Source organism: Epinephelus lanceolatus, chromosome 4 (assembly GCF_041903045.1).
Source record: "Epinephelus lanceolatus isolate andai-2023 chromosome 4, ASM4190304v1, whole genome shotgun sequence".
Lineage (NCBI taxonomy): Eukaryota > Metazoa > Chordata > Actinopteri > Perciformes > Serranidae > Epinephelus > Epinephelus lanceolatus.
This window is the reverse complement of record NC_135737.1, coordinates 31,952,832-31,966,140: the sequence shown is the minus strand read 5'-3', so window position 1 is coordinate 31,966,140 and position 13,309 is coordinate 31,952,832. Positions and strand designations below refer to the sequence as shown.

Sequence of the window (13,309 nt, the reverse complement as noted above, 5' to 3'; positions counted from 1 at the left end):
GAACCAGTAGTTCTTCAGTCCTAGTGCTTTTCTACATACTCAGTTATTTCACAATAATGATGCAGATTAGTATGTTTCCTCTTCACTGTATTTTATAAGATGCCCAAAAATACATATACTTTTGTCAGTATGTGTTTTCAGTCTCCTCTATTCTATGTCATTGTGAGGTGACACAGGGGAGCTGCCTCATGGGAGGCCTCTGTAAGATTCTTTGATTTTCTGGCATCTGTTGAATGTTTTTCATTCTCATGCAGCTATACCGGAATTTTGCTCTCACTAATATGAACCACGTGTGTACACCATTGTGTTTTGTAGTCTGATTTTAAAATACCTGCCCAGTGTGAGGTTCGAACTCACGGCCTTCAGATTATGAGACTGACGCGCTGCCTACTGCGCCATTGAGGCTATAAAAGTTCGTATTGTTATTGAACAAAGGTCATAATATTAAATGGAAATTGAAACAATAAACATTCAGTCTGTATACATACATAACAACAATGTATTTGAACTACAAGATGTTGACAGAAAGGTTACAATCAACCTGATATTCTCATGACTCAGCACTAAAGCCATGACAAGGAGGGATGTGACAGGTTGAGGGAAGAAAAAAACTATGATGATTTTGCAGTTCAAAAGAATATAGTGGTATATGGCAGTCAGTCAAGTGAGTGATGAATGTATATGCATGGATGGGTGAGAGGTATGGTGTCAGGGTGCTGCATAGCAAAAAACAATACACACAAAATTCACCTGAGGCTAATGGCAACGTCGACTACTTTTGCACGTCATTGTTTATAAATGACAAATCCAATTTCGGACCTTACGATGGCACTACATGGAAAGTCAGGAGGTCAGAGTTTCTTTTTTCAGTTGATCCTGATGAGTACGTGAATGTCTGGATCGATTTTCATAGCAAATGTCTAGTAGTTGTGGAGCCATTTCATTCACCACACAAGTTTGTACCTCATGATGGCATAATAAGAAATGTCAGGGGATCATGAAAGCCATTAGAATCTAGTGTCTGAATGTCGTGACAGTTCATCCAAAATAATATATCAGTCTGGACATAAGTGGTGGACTGACCGACCAACAGATTGCATTGCCATCCAAAGTGCCGTTAGCATGGCTAAAAATAAAATAACTGATGGAATTCACAGCTCCTTATCATAATAAGGCTTTTATATTCACAGTAAAAAGAAAAAAGAAAATGGCAACTAAACAAGCTAAATCTAAAGATGACGTTCAAACCAAACAGGCATTAGACAGTATATACTGTCGTCTTTCAGCATCTGTCCCACTGTGATTTTGATAAAACACCTGCCCCGTGTGAGGTTCGAACTCACGGCCTTCAGATTATGAGACTGACGCGCTGCCTACTGCACCAACAAGGCTTTGAAAGTAGGCCATAATATTGAAAAAATGAAATAATAAACATTCAGTCTGTATACATAAATACCAACAGTGTATTTGAACTACAAGATGTTGACATAAAGGATGAGTGTCATGGTGTCAGGGTGTTTGATAGCATAAAACAAACAAAGATGAGCAGGAGAGATGCTGGACTGGGCGCAGTCCTCTAACCCTTGCGGTAATCACAGATACAATAACACAAGAATAATGAAAAATATATTTAAAAAAAACCTACTGTATGAAGGAAACATTTTCAGCTTTTCAGATAAACGTGCGCAAAAAGCTGACATACATTTTTAGAGTTGATAACACCCAGCCCTGGTCTCAGGTTCTCCCAGTTAATTCACAATTAAAGCGTTTCACCGCTAGGGTTGCTTTTGTGCACTGCCTGTAGACCAAAACAAAGTGTGTCATGAGCCACTCCTCCCTCTACCTCTGCTCTCCACCCCCCACTCGCCTCGTCTAGCAGTTAGCGATGTCTCGGTCTCTGCTGTGTTTAGCTATTCCCCTGCCTACTTCAATGATGATGGTACCTGTAATAAATGTAATATATTTGCTGAGATGGAGGCGAGGCTCAGTGACTAGAAGAGCTGGTAGAAGCACTCCATAGCTGTAAGTTACCCCAGTCACCGGTGACAGCCGACTCGGCTAGTGCTAACACCGGGAGCTAACACTAACGTTCCTCCTCTTCTCCGTGAGTGAGGGCGATGTTTTAGCCTAGCGGGCAGCTGGCTCACAGGCTGCCCACTAGGCTAAAACATCGCTTCAGGTTAAAGTGGGAAGAAGCAGCGGGTTTATCGGGCAGCTGAGTGAAGCTGGGTGAAGTGGAGGCTGTGGAGGAAACACCGTGATGGGTTAATGTCCGGAGCTTGAGCAGCCCGCCAGGCTGCCTGCCAGGCTCGCGGGCTGCCTGCTAGGCTAAAACATCGCTCTCACTCACGGAGAAGAGTAGGAACGTTAGTGTTAGCTCCCGGTGTTAGCACTAGCCGGGATCCGAGTCAACTAGAGCCCGCCAGGCTGCCCGCCTGGCTCACGGGCTGCTCAAGCTCCGGACATTAACCCATCCCGGTGTTTCCTCCGCAGCCTCCACTTCACCCAGCTTCACTCAGCTGCCCGATAAACCCGCTGCTTCTTCCCACTTTAACCTGAAGCGATGTTTTAGCCTAGTGGGCAGCCTGTGAGCCAGGTGCCTGCTAGGCTAAAACATCGCTCTCACTCACAGAGAAGGGGAGGAACGTTAGCGTTAGCTCCCGGTGTTAGCACTAGCCGAGTCAGCTGCCACCGGCTACTGGAGTAACTTACAGCTACGCTTCTATCAGCTCTTCTAGTCACTGAGCCTCGCCTCCATCTCAGCAAATACATTACAAAAATGTAGCCTCGCGGGGAGGCTACATTTTACAATGCTAATTGAAAATGTTAGCTGGACTGCCGGGCTAACTTACTCACTTAACACAACCGTAAAGCCTGAGCCATTGCTGGGACCGAGCCGCTAATAACTCAAGCTCCAGACATTAACCCATCCCGGTGTTTCCTCCACAGCCTCCACTTCACTCAGCTTCACTCAGCTGCCCGATAAACCCGCTGCTTCTTCCCACATTAACCTGAATAACAAACCAGGGCTCGGTGCTCCAGTTGGATCCAAACAGAGAGCTGGGGCTAGTTTGGAAGCTAGCGGAGGCTAACTGGCTGTGCTTCCCTCCGGTCATGCTGCGGCTAACACCTCGCCAGCCGCTCCCAGCTAGCTCCAAATTGTTATTGAGGTTAAAGTGGGAGTGGCAGCGGATCTGTGGGGCAGCTGAGTGAAGTGGAGCCTGAGGAGGAAGCACCAGTTAGCCCCGGTTTCGTTCTGCTCTCTGCCATTTCATTTCGAAAATATGCGCTGCCATTGCTCACTGGCTGTAGCCTTTTATAGGGAGGGAGGGCCAAGGGCCAAGTGCGCAGCCGGACCGGCTTGTAAACAATGGGCTGGAGATCAACACAGAGAGAGGGTGTGTGAGGTCATGCTATACTCCGGATGAAATTACACCTCAAGTTCTTCACATAGCAATTTTTTAATTCCTTCAATCTAGAAATGATGAATTTTGCTTATTGCTCCTTTAAGGTTTGAACTCACAACTCTTAGATTTTTGTGAGGAAACTGTCCCGACTTCAGGCCTCTGTAAGATTCTTTGATTTTTCAACATCAGTATTCTTTATTGTTGTTCTAAACTGTGAGGTGACATACTCTCAACCATCAGATTATTAAGACTGACTACTGACTACTGCTTACTGCTTACTGCTTACTGCGTCAAGAAGCCACAAAATCTCTTGCCTTTATGGGAAAAAAACTGAGAGCGTAACAATTTAGTCTGTATACTCATTAATCATCAATACCTCTGCACACCAAAAATGGTCAAAAGAAGGCTATGATCATATTGTTTCTGTGGTTCCATGGTGTAATGGTTAGCACTCTGGACTTTGAATCCAGTGATCCGAGTTCAAGTCTCGGTGGAACCTTAATTAGAGTTTGATTGCAGAAGAAATGCTTGCATATTAAAGAGAAATGTATTGGTTACAGCTAAATTAATTGATTCCTGGCCAATAGGTGACAGACGGACTCCAAAACAAACAGACACATTGGAGTTATTGAACAAATCAGCTTGTGCTGGACACATGATTAATACACCAATCACAAGGCTAAGAAGATAAGCCCAACAAAAGAAATAGACTGTGTGTAGTAGGCACTGGTGACTATTTGTGCTTGGATGAGTGTGAGGTATGGTGTCACAGATTTATGCTGGATAGTGTAAAACAAAGATGAGCAGGAGAGATGCTGAACTGTGAGCAACTCTAGTGCAATCACCAACACACAACCAATAACAAAACACTACTGATTGACTGGTGAGGTAGTGATAATGTTTCCGAATACATATACTTTTGGCAGTATGTGGTTTCAGTCTCCTCTATTCTATGTCGTTGTGAGGTGACACTTTTTCACAAGGAAGCTGCCCCATGGGAGGCCTCTGTAAGATTTTTTGGCATCTGTTGAATGTTTTTCAATCTCATGCAGCTATACTGGAATTTTGCTTTCACTAATACATACCACGTGTGTCCACCATTGTGTTTTGTAGTCTGATTTTAAAACACCTGCCTCATGTGAGGTTCGAACTCACGGCCTTCAGATTATGAGACTGACGCGCTGCCTACTGCGCCAACGAGGCTATAGAAAGTATGATAAAATATTGAAATATTGAAATGATAAACATTCAGTCTGTATACATACATAACAACAATGTATTTGAACTACAAGATGCTGACATTAAGGTTATAATCATGACATAATCTCTCTACAGACACAGTTATTTCACATTAATAACGCTGTGTAATATGTTTCCCCTCCATTGTATTTTGTAATTTGCCTTAAATGGGTGCCCTGTGTGAGGTTTGAACTCATGACTGTCAGATTATTCAGATTCACCATCAAGGCTTTAAAGGTACTATTCATGGTGTAGTCAAGTCATTGAGACTATTCATGATATTCACAGCATACATATACTTGAGGCCTCAGTAAGATTCTTTGATTTTTCAGCATCAGTCGTATGCTTTTCATTTCTATGCAGATATACTGGCACTTTGCTTTCATTAGCATGTGCCACGTGAGTCCACCATTGTGTTTTGTCGTCTGTTTTAAAAACACCTGCCCCGTGTGAGGTTCGAACTCACGGCCTTCAGATTATGAGACTGACGCGCTGCCTACTGCGCCAACGAGGCTTTGAAAGTAGGTCAAAATATTAAAAAATTGAATAATAAACATTCATTCTGTATACATACATAAAAACAATGTATTCAAACTACACGACGTTGACATAAAGGTTACAATCAACCTGATATTCTTATGACCCAGCACTAAAGCCATGACAAAGAGGGATGTGACACAGGTTGAGGGAAGAAAAAAAAACTATGATGATTTTGCAGTTCCAAAGAATACAGTGGTATATGGCAGTCAGTCAAGTGAGTGATGAATGTATATGCATGGATGGGTGAGAGGTATGGTGTCAGGGTGCTGGATAGCATAAAGCAAACAAAGATGAGCAGGAGAGATGCTGGACTGGGGGCAGTCCCCTAACCCTTAAAGCTATAGTGCGTAACTTCTGTCGCCTCCCAGCGGATAATGCGTTATTACAACTATTAAGCCGGCGGCACTTCCATGTACACAGAGTAACACTCGCCACACACCGTACACAGAGTAACACTCGCCAGTCACCACACACCGTACACAGAGTAACACTCGCCAGTTGCCACACACCGTACACAGAGTAACACTCGCCACACACCGTACACAGAGTAACACTTGCCAGTCGCCACACACCGTACACAGAGTAACACTTGCCAGTCGCCACACACCGTGTACACAGAGTAACACTCACTTCGCACCGTGTACACAATGCTACACAACGTGGCGAACACCAGGCTACTAACATTACATTACATTCATAGCACCATTTCCAAGAAAATAATAAAGTACAAAGTCCAGTACATGTAACAGCAGCACATACTACTCATAATATAATTATAAACCAAGTCACTTACTTATCCAACAGCAGCAAGGCAACATCTGTGACTGCCCTCAGCCCAATTTCTTCCTTCAGGGCTCTCCACCGAGGAAGAGCAACGCCAATACAAATCCTTGTTTGCCTTCTCCATCAGTCACTTTCCTTCTTTGCTAATAGAACTTCAGCCGAACGTCCAGGCTTTTTCTTTGTGGTAGGATCCACTTCTGAACCGTGTCTCGGCTGCTTCTCCGCCATGTTGCTTTCTCTTTCTACCTGCGCTCTACCTCTTGCTATGACACTCTCCACTCTTCCTCCCCCTCCCTTCTTGTTGTGAGGAAGCATTTCCTGTGCGCCAGTGCAGGAATGTCGCCAGTTGACACGCAAACTAAAAATGATATATATTGAAAAATACCGCGAGATGTTAGAGGAGCCGATCGGCTTAATCAGCATTGTGTCACATTGACATTTACGGACCTGTAGAAGTTACGCACTATAGCTTTAAGGCACAGATACAATAACACAGGAATAAAAAAAACTACAGTATAAAGGTAATGTCTTCAGTGTTCCAAAAAATGTGCACAAAAAGTTAATGACGACACCCATCCCTAGTCTCAGGTTCCAACTACAACTTTTAACTTGAGTTTTTGATTCTTATCCCACACCAATGGTTCATGAGTCATAGTTCTTCACTACATACCCAGAAATCACAAGGCTAAGAAGATAACCACAACAAAATAAATAAATAGTGGCGTGCATGTAGTAGTCACATCAGTGGTAAATATGTGTGCTTGGATAAACAAGAGGTATGGTGTCGCAGATTTATGCTGGATAGCTTAAAACAAACAAAGCTGAGCAGGAGAGATGCTGAACTGAGATCAGCTGAAGTGCAATCATAGACACGCAACCAATAACAAAACACTACTGAATGACTGGTGGCGATGATGTTTCCAGATACATATACTTACGGCAGTACGTGGTTTCAGTCTCCTCTATTCTGTGTCGTTGTGAGGTGACACTTTTTCATGAGGAAGCTGCCTCATGGGAGGCCTCTGTAAGATTCTTTGATTTTCTGGCATCTGTTGAGTGTTTTTAATTTTTATACAGATATACTGGAATTTTGGTCTCACTAGCATGTACCACGTGTGTCCACCATTGTGTTTTGTAGTCCGATTTTAAAACAGCTGCCCCGTGTGAGGCTCGAACTCACGACCTTCAGATTATGAGACTGACGCGCTGCCTACTGCGCCAACGAGGCTTGTAAGTTGTGAATTTATGATTAAGAGGAGTTGTCACGTTTGCAGTTGTGAAGTGACTTGATATTTCGTGTGCTGTTTAATGTGGTAACTTGACTTTTAATGTAAGTGTTCTTCAATGCAACACTGTAATAATGTTACTGTATTGTCCACAAAGAATGTGCACAAATGACAATGACACACTGCCTACTTCTTGTAAGCCCACATGGATGAGTAGTCTTTAAACTGTTCAAAAAAATAAAAGAGCAACTCCTTTTATCCATCTATAGCTCTTTTTGCACCACAGGGCTGCTACTAAGTCCCTTCTTTATTCCTCCCTTGTAATTTACACAGAACCAAACAGTGGCGGCATCATTCCACTCCAGTGTGTGATTTTAAATAGCATCCCGGCATCGTGGAATTAGGTGTGATGGGTGTGAAATTTAACACAACGGCCTCAGCCTCTAGCGTGATATACAACATATGTGTCGGCAGCAATTTCTAAACCTTCTCTCTTATATGGTGGCTGATCTCGTCTTCTACTCAGAGGCAAGGAGCACCCGAACCTCATTGTTTTCCCAATTGAGGAACATTTACAGAAACTGAGTTTTAAATCTCCCGTGATGTGTCACACATCTAACACATCGTCAAAATGTCACACCCATCATGCTCATGCCACCATCCTGCTGGCTGTTCTGTTTTTACAGATGCCATTTTGGCACTGAACTACCTCCTGTGACTGATTAAGGTGAGACAACTCTGTACCCCCATTCCGCAATTGTACCTTATATACAGAAAAGCGAGGCAGCATAATGGCGCTATATTCCCACTTTTAACAGGCAGTGTAAAAGGGGCTTATCAGTCCATCGATTTTTTGCGTAGTATCCAGGGACAGGTAGTGGTGGCATAAGGCTAAGCAAGGTAATCCAGACACCTCTCTCCCTAGTTATGTCTTTCAGCTCCTCCTTCTCAGGCCAGATGAGATGTAGAATGTCTCCAATGTGTTCTGGTTCTACCCCAGGGTTTCCTAACAGTTAAATGAGCCCGCAAACTTCCAAACGAAGGTGATCATGAGGCATTCTGTAAGACGTCTGGACCGCCTAGTACCTGTACTCCAAGCAACTTTACCTTTACTCATGAACTAAACCTTGAGATATTTAATATTCCTTTACCTAGAGCAGCAACTAACTCCCAACCTGGAGGAAACACTCTAGTCTTTTTCTGAGAACCACTGAGTCAGATTTGGAGGCATTGACATCCCAACTGCAAACCAGCCCATTGCCCAAGGTCGTGGATTATTGGGGCCAGTGGAGCCATATCATCTTTGGAGATTTTAAAACACATGCCCCGTGTGAGGCTTGAACTCACGACCTTCAGATTATGAGACTGACGCGCTGCCTACTGCGCCAACGAGGCTACAAAAACTGCCTCAATCATGGAGGAAAAAAAATTAAAAGGATAACATTTTAGTCTCTACACTCAATTATAGTAATATATCCATGACAATCTATCAAAAAGTCAAAACAGTCAAGCAATACATCAAGACAAAAAATGTCAACTGTATGTTGGTGCTAGAGGTAAATTAAAGGGAACACCAAAGTTAATAGGATTCATTCCCTGAGACCCATGAATGTTTCTACCAGATTCAAAGGCAGTTCTTCGAATAGTTGTTAAGATTCGTCAGACTGGATCAAACCACCTGGCCGACATTACTATACTGCTTGTGTGATTAAAAACTGCTCGTGGTTTTCATGTACAAGTTCAGCCTCGGACAGACCAATACTCCATTATTACACTGCATTATTTTTGCTTTTGACAGCATGTTGTTGTATGAATAAATCTCTGCAGCCTCTCTCCTGTGAGGCTCAAATGTCCAATTATCAGATTTTGGTACTGACGCACTACCTTTTGGCCGATGAGGCTGTAAGGTGAAAATCCGTATAGCGAACAATGCTCTCTAACACTTTATGTACCCACAGCAATGTGACGTCAATATTGACACCATGTGGTGTGTCACTTCTTTAGTGTGTTTCATGACTTCAAAAGGTGCCCTGCATGAGGCTTCAACTGGAGACCTTCAGAATATGCGGCTGAGGCACTGCCTACTTCACTAATGAGACCTTGAAAATGAGTAGATCTGTCACAGTGACAAAAATAGCTCAACTTGTTTTCTTGAACCAAAATCCTCTACGTTTTTTTTTCCTCTGGAATTTAGTGAAGCATTTTTTCTCAACTCTCAAAGTGTTTCACCAATTTTGTTAATAGGACATTCAAAAGAGCCCCAGAGGAAAAGAAGCGGTTGCGAAAAAGGATGGAAGGGAGATGATATAGACAGAAAGGGAGACAGCACTTTGGTGAGCCAGAATACTCTGACTGCCTTGCTTCCTACTGATAGCAAAAGCTCTATTCACTGAAACTCAGTGTCAGCTGTTGTGCAACTGCTCCAGAGTGCTAATTATAATACTTGCTCACTGAGGGGCACACTCCAGCCTTTGTGTGTGCCTATCTGTATATCGCTGTTTGTGGGTGTCCATCAGCCCATCTCTCCATCTTTGATGGCGCATATTATAATTGCACCTCACTGATTGTGTAGTAACTTTCTCCATTCATTCATCTTTTTGTTTCCACACAATTAGTTTTCTTTGAATGACCTGACCCAGATGACACTTAAACTCACAGCCTTCAGATAGTGAGACCAACACACTAACTACTACACCAAGCCCAACAAGGTTGTGAATGCTTTTGTCAAATATGAGAAAAATGTCTATTCAGGATGACACAGTTGCCTGTGTATGTTTGTGACAGTGTGTTTTTCTTTTTTCTCGTCTTTGTGTATATGTGGCTACATGTACTCCTGAGTTCATGAGTGTCGAACATCCCATCTCTCTCTCCTATTCTTTAAAGGTGTGTATCTGTGTGTCCATTAGAGCTCATGTACCAAAAGCACAAATGGCACTTTTGTTGTCCCTCTTCTTGTTTGTCTGGCAGTTCTAATGAAACACACAGTTACAATATGCTGATAAAGAGATAGTCCTTGTACTCCTTGAACGCCAAGTGAACCCATTGATGAAGGTGTAGTGTGTGTATGAAAGTGCACAATGTGGGTGAGATTGTGTGTCTGAATGAGAGAGTGAGAGAAAGACAGACAGATGAAAAAAGAAGAACAGGGGAGAAGAAGATTTTGTGTGTATGTGTATGTGTTTTTGGCAGTAAATCAGTATGCTAATGAGGCATGGTCTGTAATCCTCTTACAGCTAATCTCACTCAATCCCCCCAGTCCAGGCCTGGGCACTGCTCACGCACACAGGCATGCCTGGGTGAACACAAACACACACACACACACACACTTGTGCTCACTCACTGGCTTGCTCACTCTACTTCTCAAAAAATAAAAACCCTCTTTCACATATGCATAAAAAGCATCTCTCTCTGTCTTTCAGTTATTTCTTTATCAATCATCCGGCTTAGATGACACCCTTTTTTGTTTTAACAATCAATCAGCTTTTAAATGCAAATGCATCCTGTCAATTTCTGTAATGTCAAGTGTTGTGCGCTACCAAGTGTCTGATCATTAATTCTTAGCCATTCAGTGTTTCCGCCACTAAGCAGCATTTGAACTATGGGCAGACTGTGTCTTTTTCTAGGCTCCTCTCTGCCCTGATTGTGTGTCATAAAAGCCAAGGTGAACTTTGCTATTCACAGACAGAGGATGCTGGTCTGCAGCACGAATACTGATTACCTGCCCGTGTCAAAGGTAGTTGTGTATGTATTTGTGCACGCGCACGTTCTGTAAATGCTCCCTTTTTTGCAGTCACACATCACAAGCCATGTGGTCAGATGACTGTTTTTCTTAGTGTTGCCATGGTGATGCAGCAAAAGGTCGCTCTAAGATGTTCTCTACCAAGACCTTGCGCGCGTGCACGTATGTGTATTTCTTGTGCAGCAGATTGCATTTGGCAGCAGACACCAAAAGAATGTTCAGGCTGGGGCTGTCGTCTCAACCAGAAAAGACAGCACTGTGCGCACGCGTGTGTGTGTGTGTGTCTGTACACATGCGTGTGTGTCTGCAAGAGATATGTGCTGATATGTGTGAATAACGTCACAGCGGAATTTCCAGCCACTCACACTGTGTGAGCCTGTATCGCTGCTTGTGTGTCACTATTAACCCGTATCTGATATATCATTCACAATATTACAGCAGGATTAGAGCCTAATGCTCAGTGAGGAAACGCACACATGCAGACACACACTTAGGCACATACACAAAGAGCCTTGCTTCCCAACACCAGGGGGCTGACAAGGTATTCTTCTGCTATGTGTGGTGAATACTGCTGCATACCTAGCACTCAGTATGCACAGCACATCATGCTCCTAATCTCTCTCACTCTGTCTCTTCCTCTTGTGCCCTCGCTCTCTTTCTCCATCAACGCCTCCCTTCTGCTTTCCCTCTTCTTCTACTTTTTTTTCCTTCCCTTTTCCCCAACCTCCCTTCTCCATCACTCCCCTTAAGGCACTGTCTGCCCCTCTCCGTTCATGCCCCTCTGTCTCCCTGTCATCTTTTCCCACTTGATTTGTCTAGCCAGTCTGCGTCTTTTTCTTTCCCATCTACCTTAACCAAATGCCCCTTTGATGCTACTTACTATCATTTACCACCACCTCTTGTTTCCTGCTCCTTCGTTTCGCCTTTTATCTGTCCCCTCCTGGTGTACCCTCTCTGCGCACCATATCCAGTCATTTTGACTTTGAGTAGTATATCAACTTAAAATGTTGAAACACTCTTCACGGATCTGTCTTTCACACCCTTCATTATCTCCCTCTCCTCTTCTCTGCAGGTATGAAAGAGCTCTCCCCACCTCCTCTGAACCTGCGTCGTCTCTACACTGAGACTTTGGAATGGGAGCCCGTGTTGATCATCATCTCTCCAGGGGCAGACCCGTCCCAGGAGCTTGCGGAACTAGCAGCAGAAACCGTGGGCAGGGACAACTATCACGAGGTAGAGGATAACGGGTATAAATGGGAGAAGTCACAGCAGATTATCAAGTGCAAGGGAATGTTTCCAACAGAATACCAAGATCAGATCCACAGAGTGGTCTATTTTGCATCTCAAAGACAGCGCTACAAGGGCTATTCCCTGTTGTACTGAATAGCTTTTGGTGAAGTTCTGCCAGTAGAGTTCATCAATTGTAATATTTTATAATTACATATATTTCAAGATGTCTGAGAAAACTGCCTTTGCCCTTGACACACTTGCAGCTATTCAACTTGCGGTTTATAGTTCTTCAAGACCAGTGCTGGTATTATTTTACCTTTTTGTAAGAAGTCTGAGACCCAAACCCACAAAGAAATGTAACTTACCAGGAAGTATTGTCAGTGTAGTCAGAGCCTTGACACTGAGCCTCTGCCCCCAGTCCACGGAACTCCACTGTCTTCAAAAGACTATTGAAAACACACACAAGAGCAATAACATTGCTTTGCACATGTTCTTTGACTGCAGCTTGAATTGTACTTCCAATTTCCTTTCAGTTTTAAATGACTCTAACAAGACCCCTTACCACAAAAAGATCACCATGTTTTTTACAACCTTCAAAATATCAATATATTTTTTTTCGTTTTATAATTATAAAATACCATTTTAAACGTTTTTAAGTATGCAGACATTCCCACAATCATCTCACAGTTTTAGCACTCGCATTTATTTGACCATATAGCTAAGGAATCTTCAGTTAACAGATAATACGAATTTTTACTACTTCCATTGTAACTAACACCAACTATATATGTTCAGTAAATTTTAATTTATATAGCCCAATATCACAAATCACAATTTGCCTTAGGGGGCTTTACACCATACGACATCCTCTGTTCTTGGACCCTCACAGCAGATAAGGAAGAAGTACCCCAAGTAAACCTTTAACAAGGAAAAATAACACACACACACACACACACACAGACACAAGTGAACCCATATATTGGGCACTGAAGTACATGCAGCGTTCCACTCATATGCTGCAGATAACATTACTCGAAGTCAAATCAGTTCAATATAAATATAAATCAGATTAGTTCTGAGTTACTGGCCTCTGTGGGAAATCTATTGATAAAACTCACAATGGGAATCTCACTTTGCAAGTATTT

General features: G+C 43.0%; 1 protein-coding gene and 6 non-coding genes across 7 annotated transcripts in view; 2 read left to right on the top strand and 5 right to left on the bottom strand.

Annotated features, from left to right (window-relative positions):
- Positions 1-13,309, top strand: part of dync2h1 (dynein cytoplasmic 2 heavy chain 1) — a 152,523-nt gene that overhangs the window by 95,552 nt on the left and 43,662 nt on the right. The window contains exon 82 of the mRNA XM_078167136.1: positions 12,007-12,167. Coding sequence (XP_078023262.1) covers positions 12,007-12,167 — 161 coding nt within the window. The remainder of the gene's footprint in view (positions 1-12,006; positions 12,168-13,309) is intronic.
- Positions 1,319-1,391, bottom strand: trnam-cau (transfer RNA methionine (anticodon CAU)). Its single transcript has one exon. It is a non-coding gene; the product is annotated as a tRNA-Met (tRNA).
- On the top strand, positions 3,835-3,906 carry trnaq-uug (transfer RNA glutamine (anticodon UUG)). The gene has a single exon. It is a non-coding gene; the product is annotated as a tRNA-Gln (tRNA).
- Positions 4,538-4,610, bottom strand: trnam-cau (transfer RNA methionine (anticodon CAU)). The gene has a single exon. It is a non-coding gene; the product is annotated as a tRNA-Met (tRNA).
- trnam-cau (transfer RNA methionine (anticodon CAU)) lies at positions 5,088-5,160 on the bottom strand. Its single transcript has one exon. It is a non-coding gene; the product is annotated as a tRNA-Met (tRNA).
- Positions 7,125-7,197, bottom strand: trnam-cau (transfer RNA methionine (anticodon CAU)). Its single transcript has one exon. It is a non-coding gene; the product is annotated as a tRNA-Met (tRNA).
- Positions 8,518-8,590, bottom strand: trnam-cau (transfer RNA methionine (anticodon CAU)). The gene has a single exon. It is a non-coding gene; the product is annotated as a tRNA-Met (tRNA).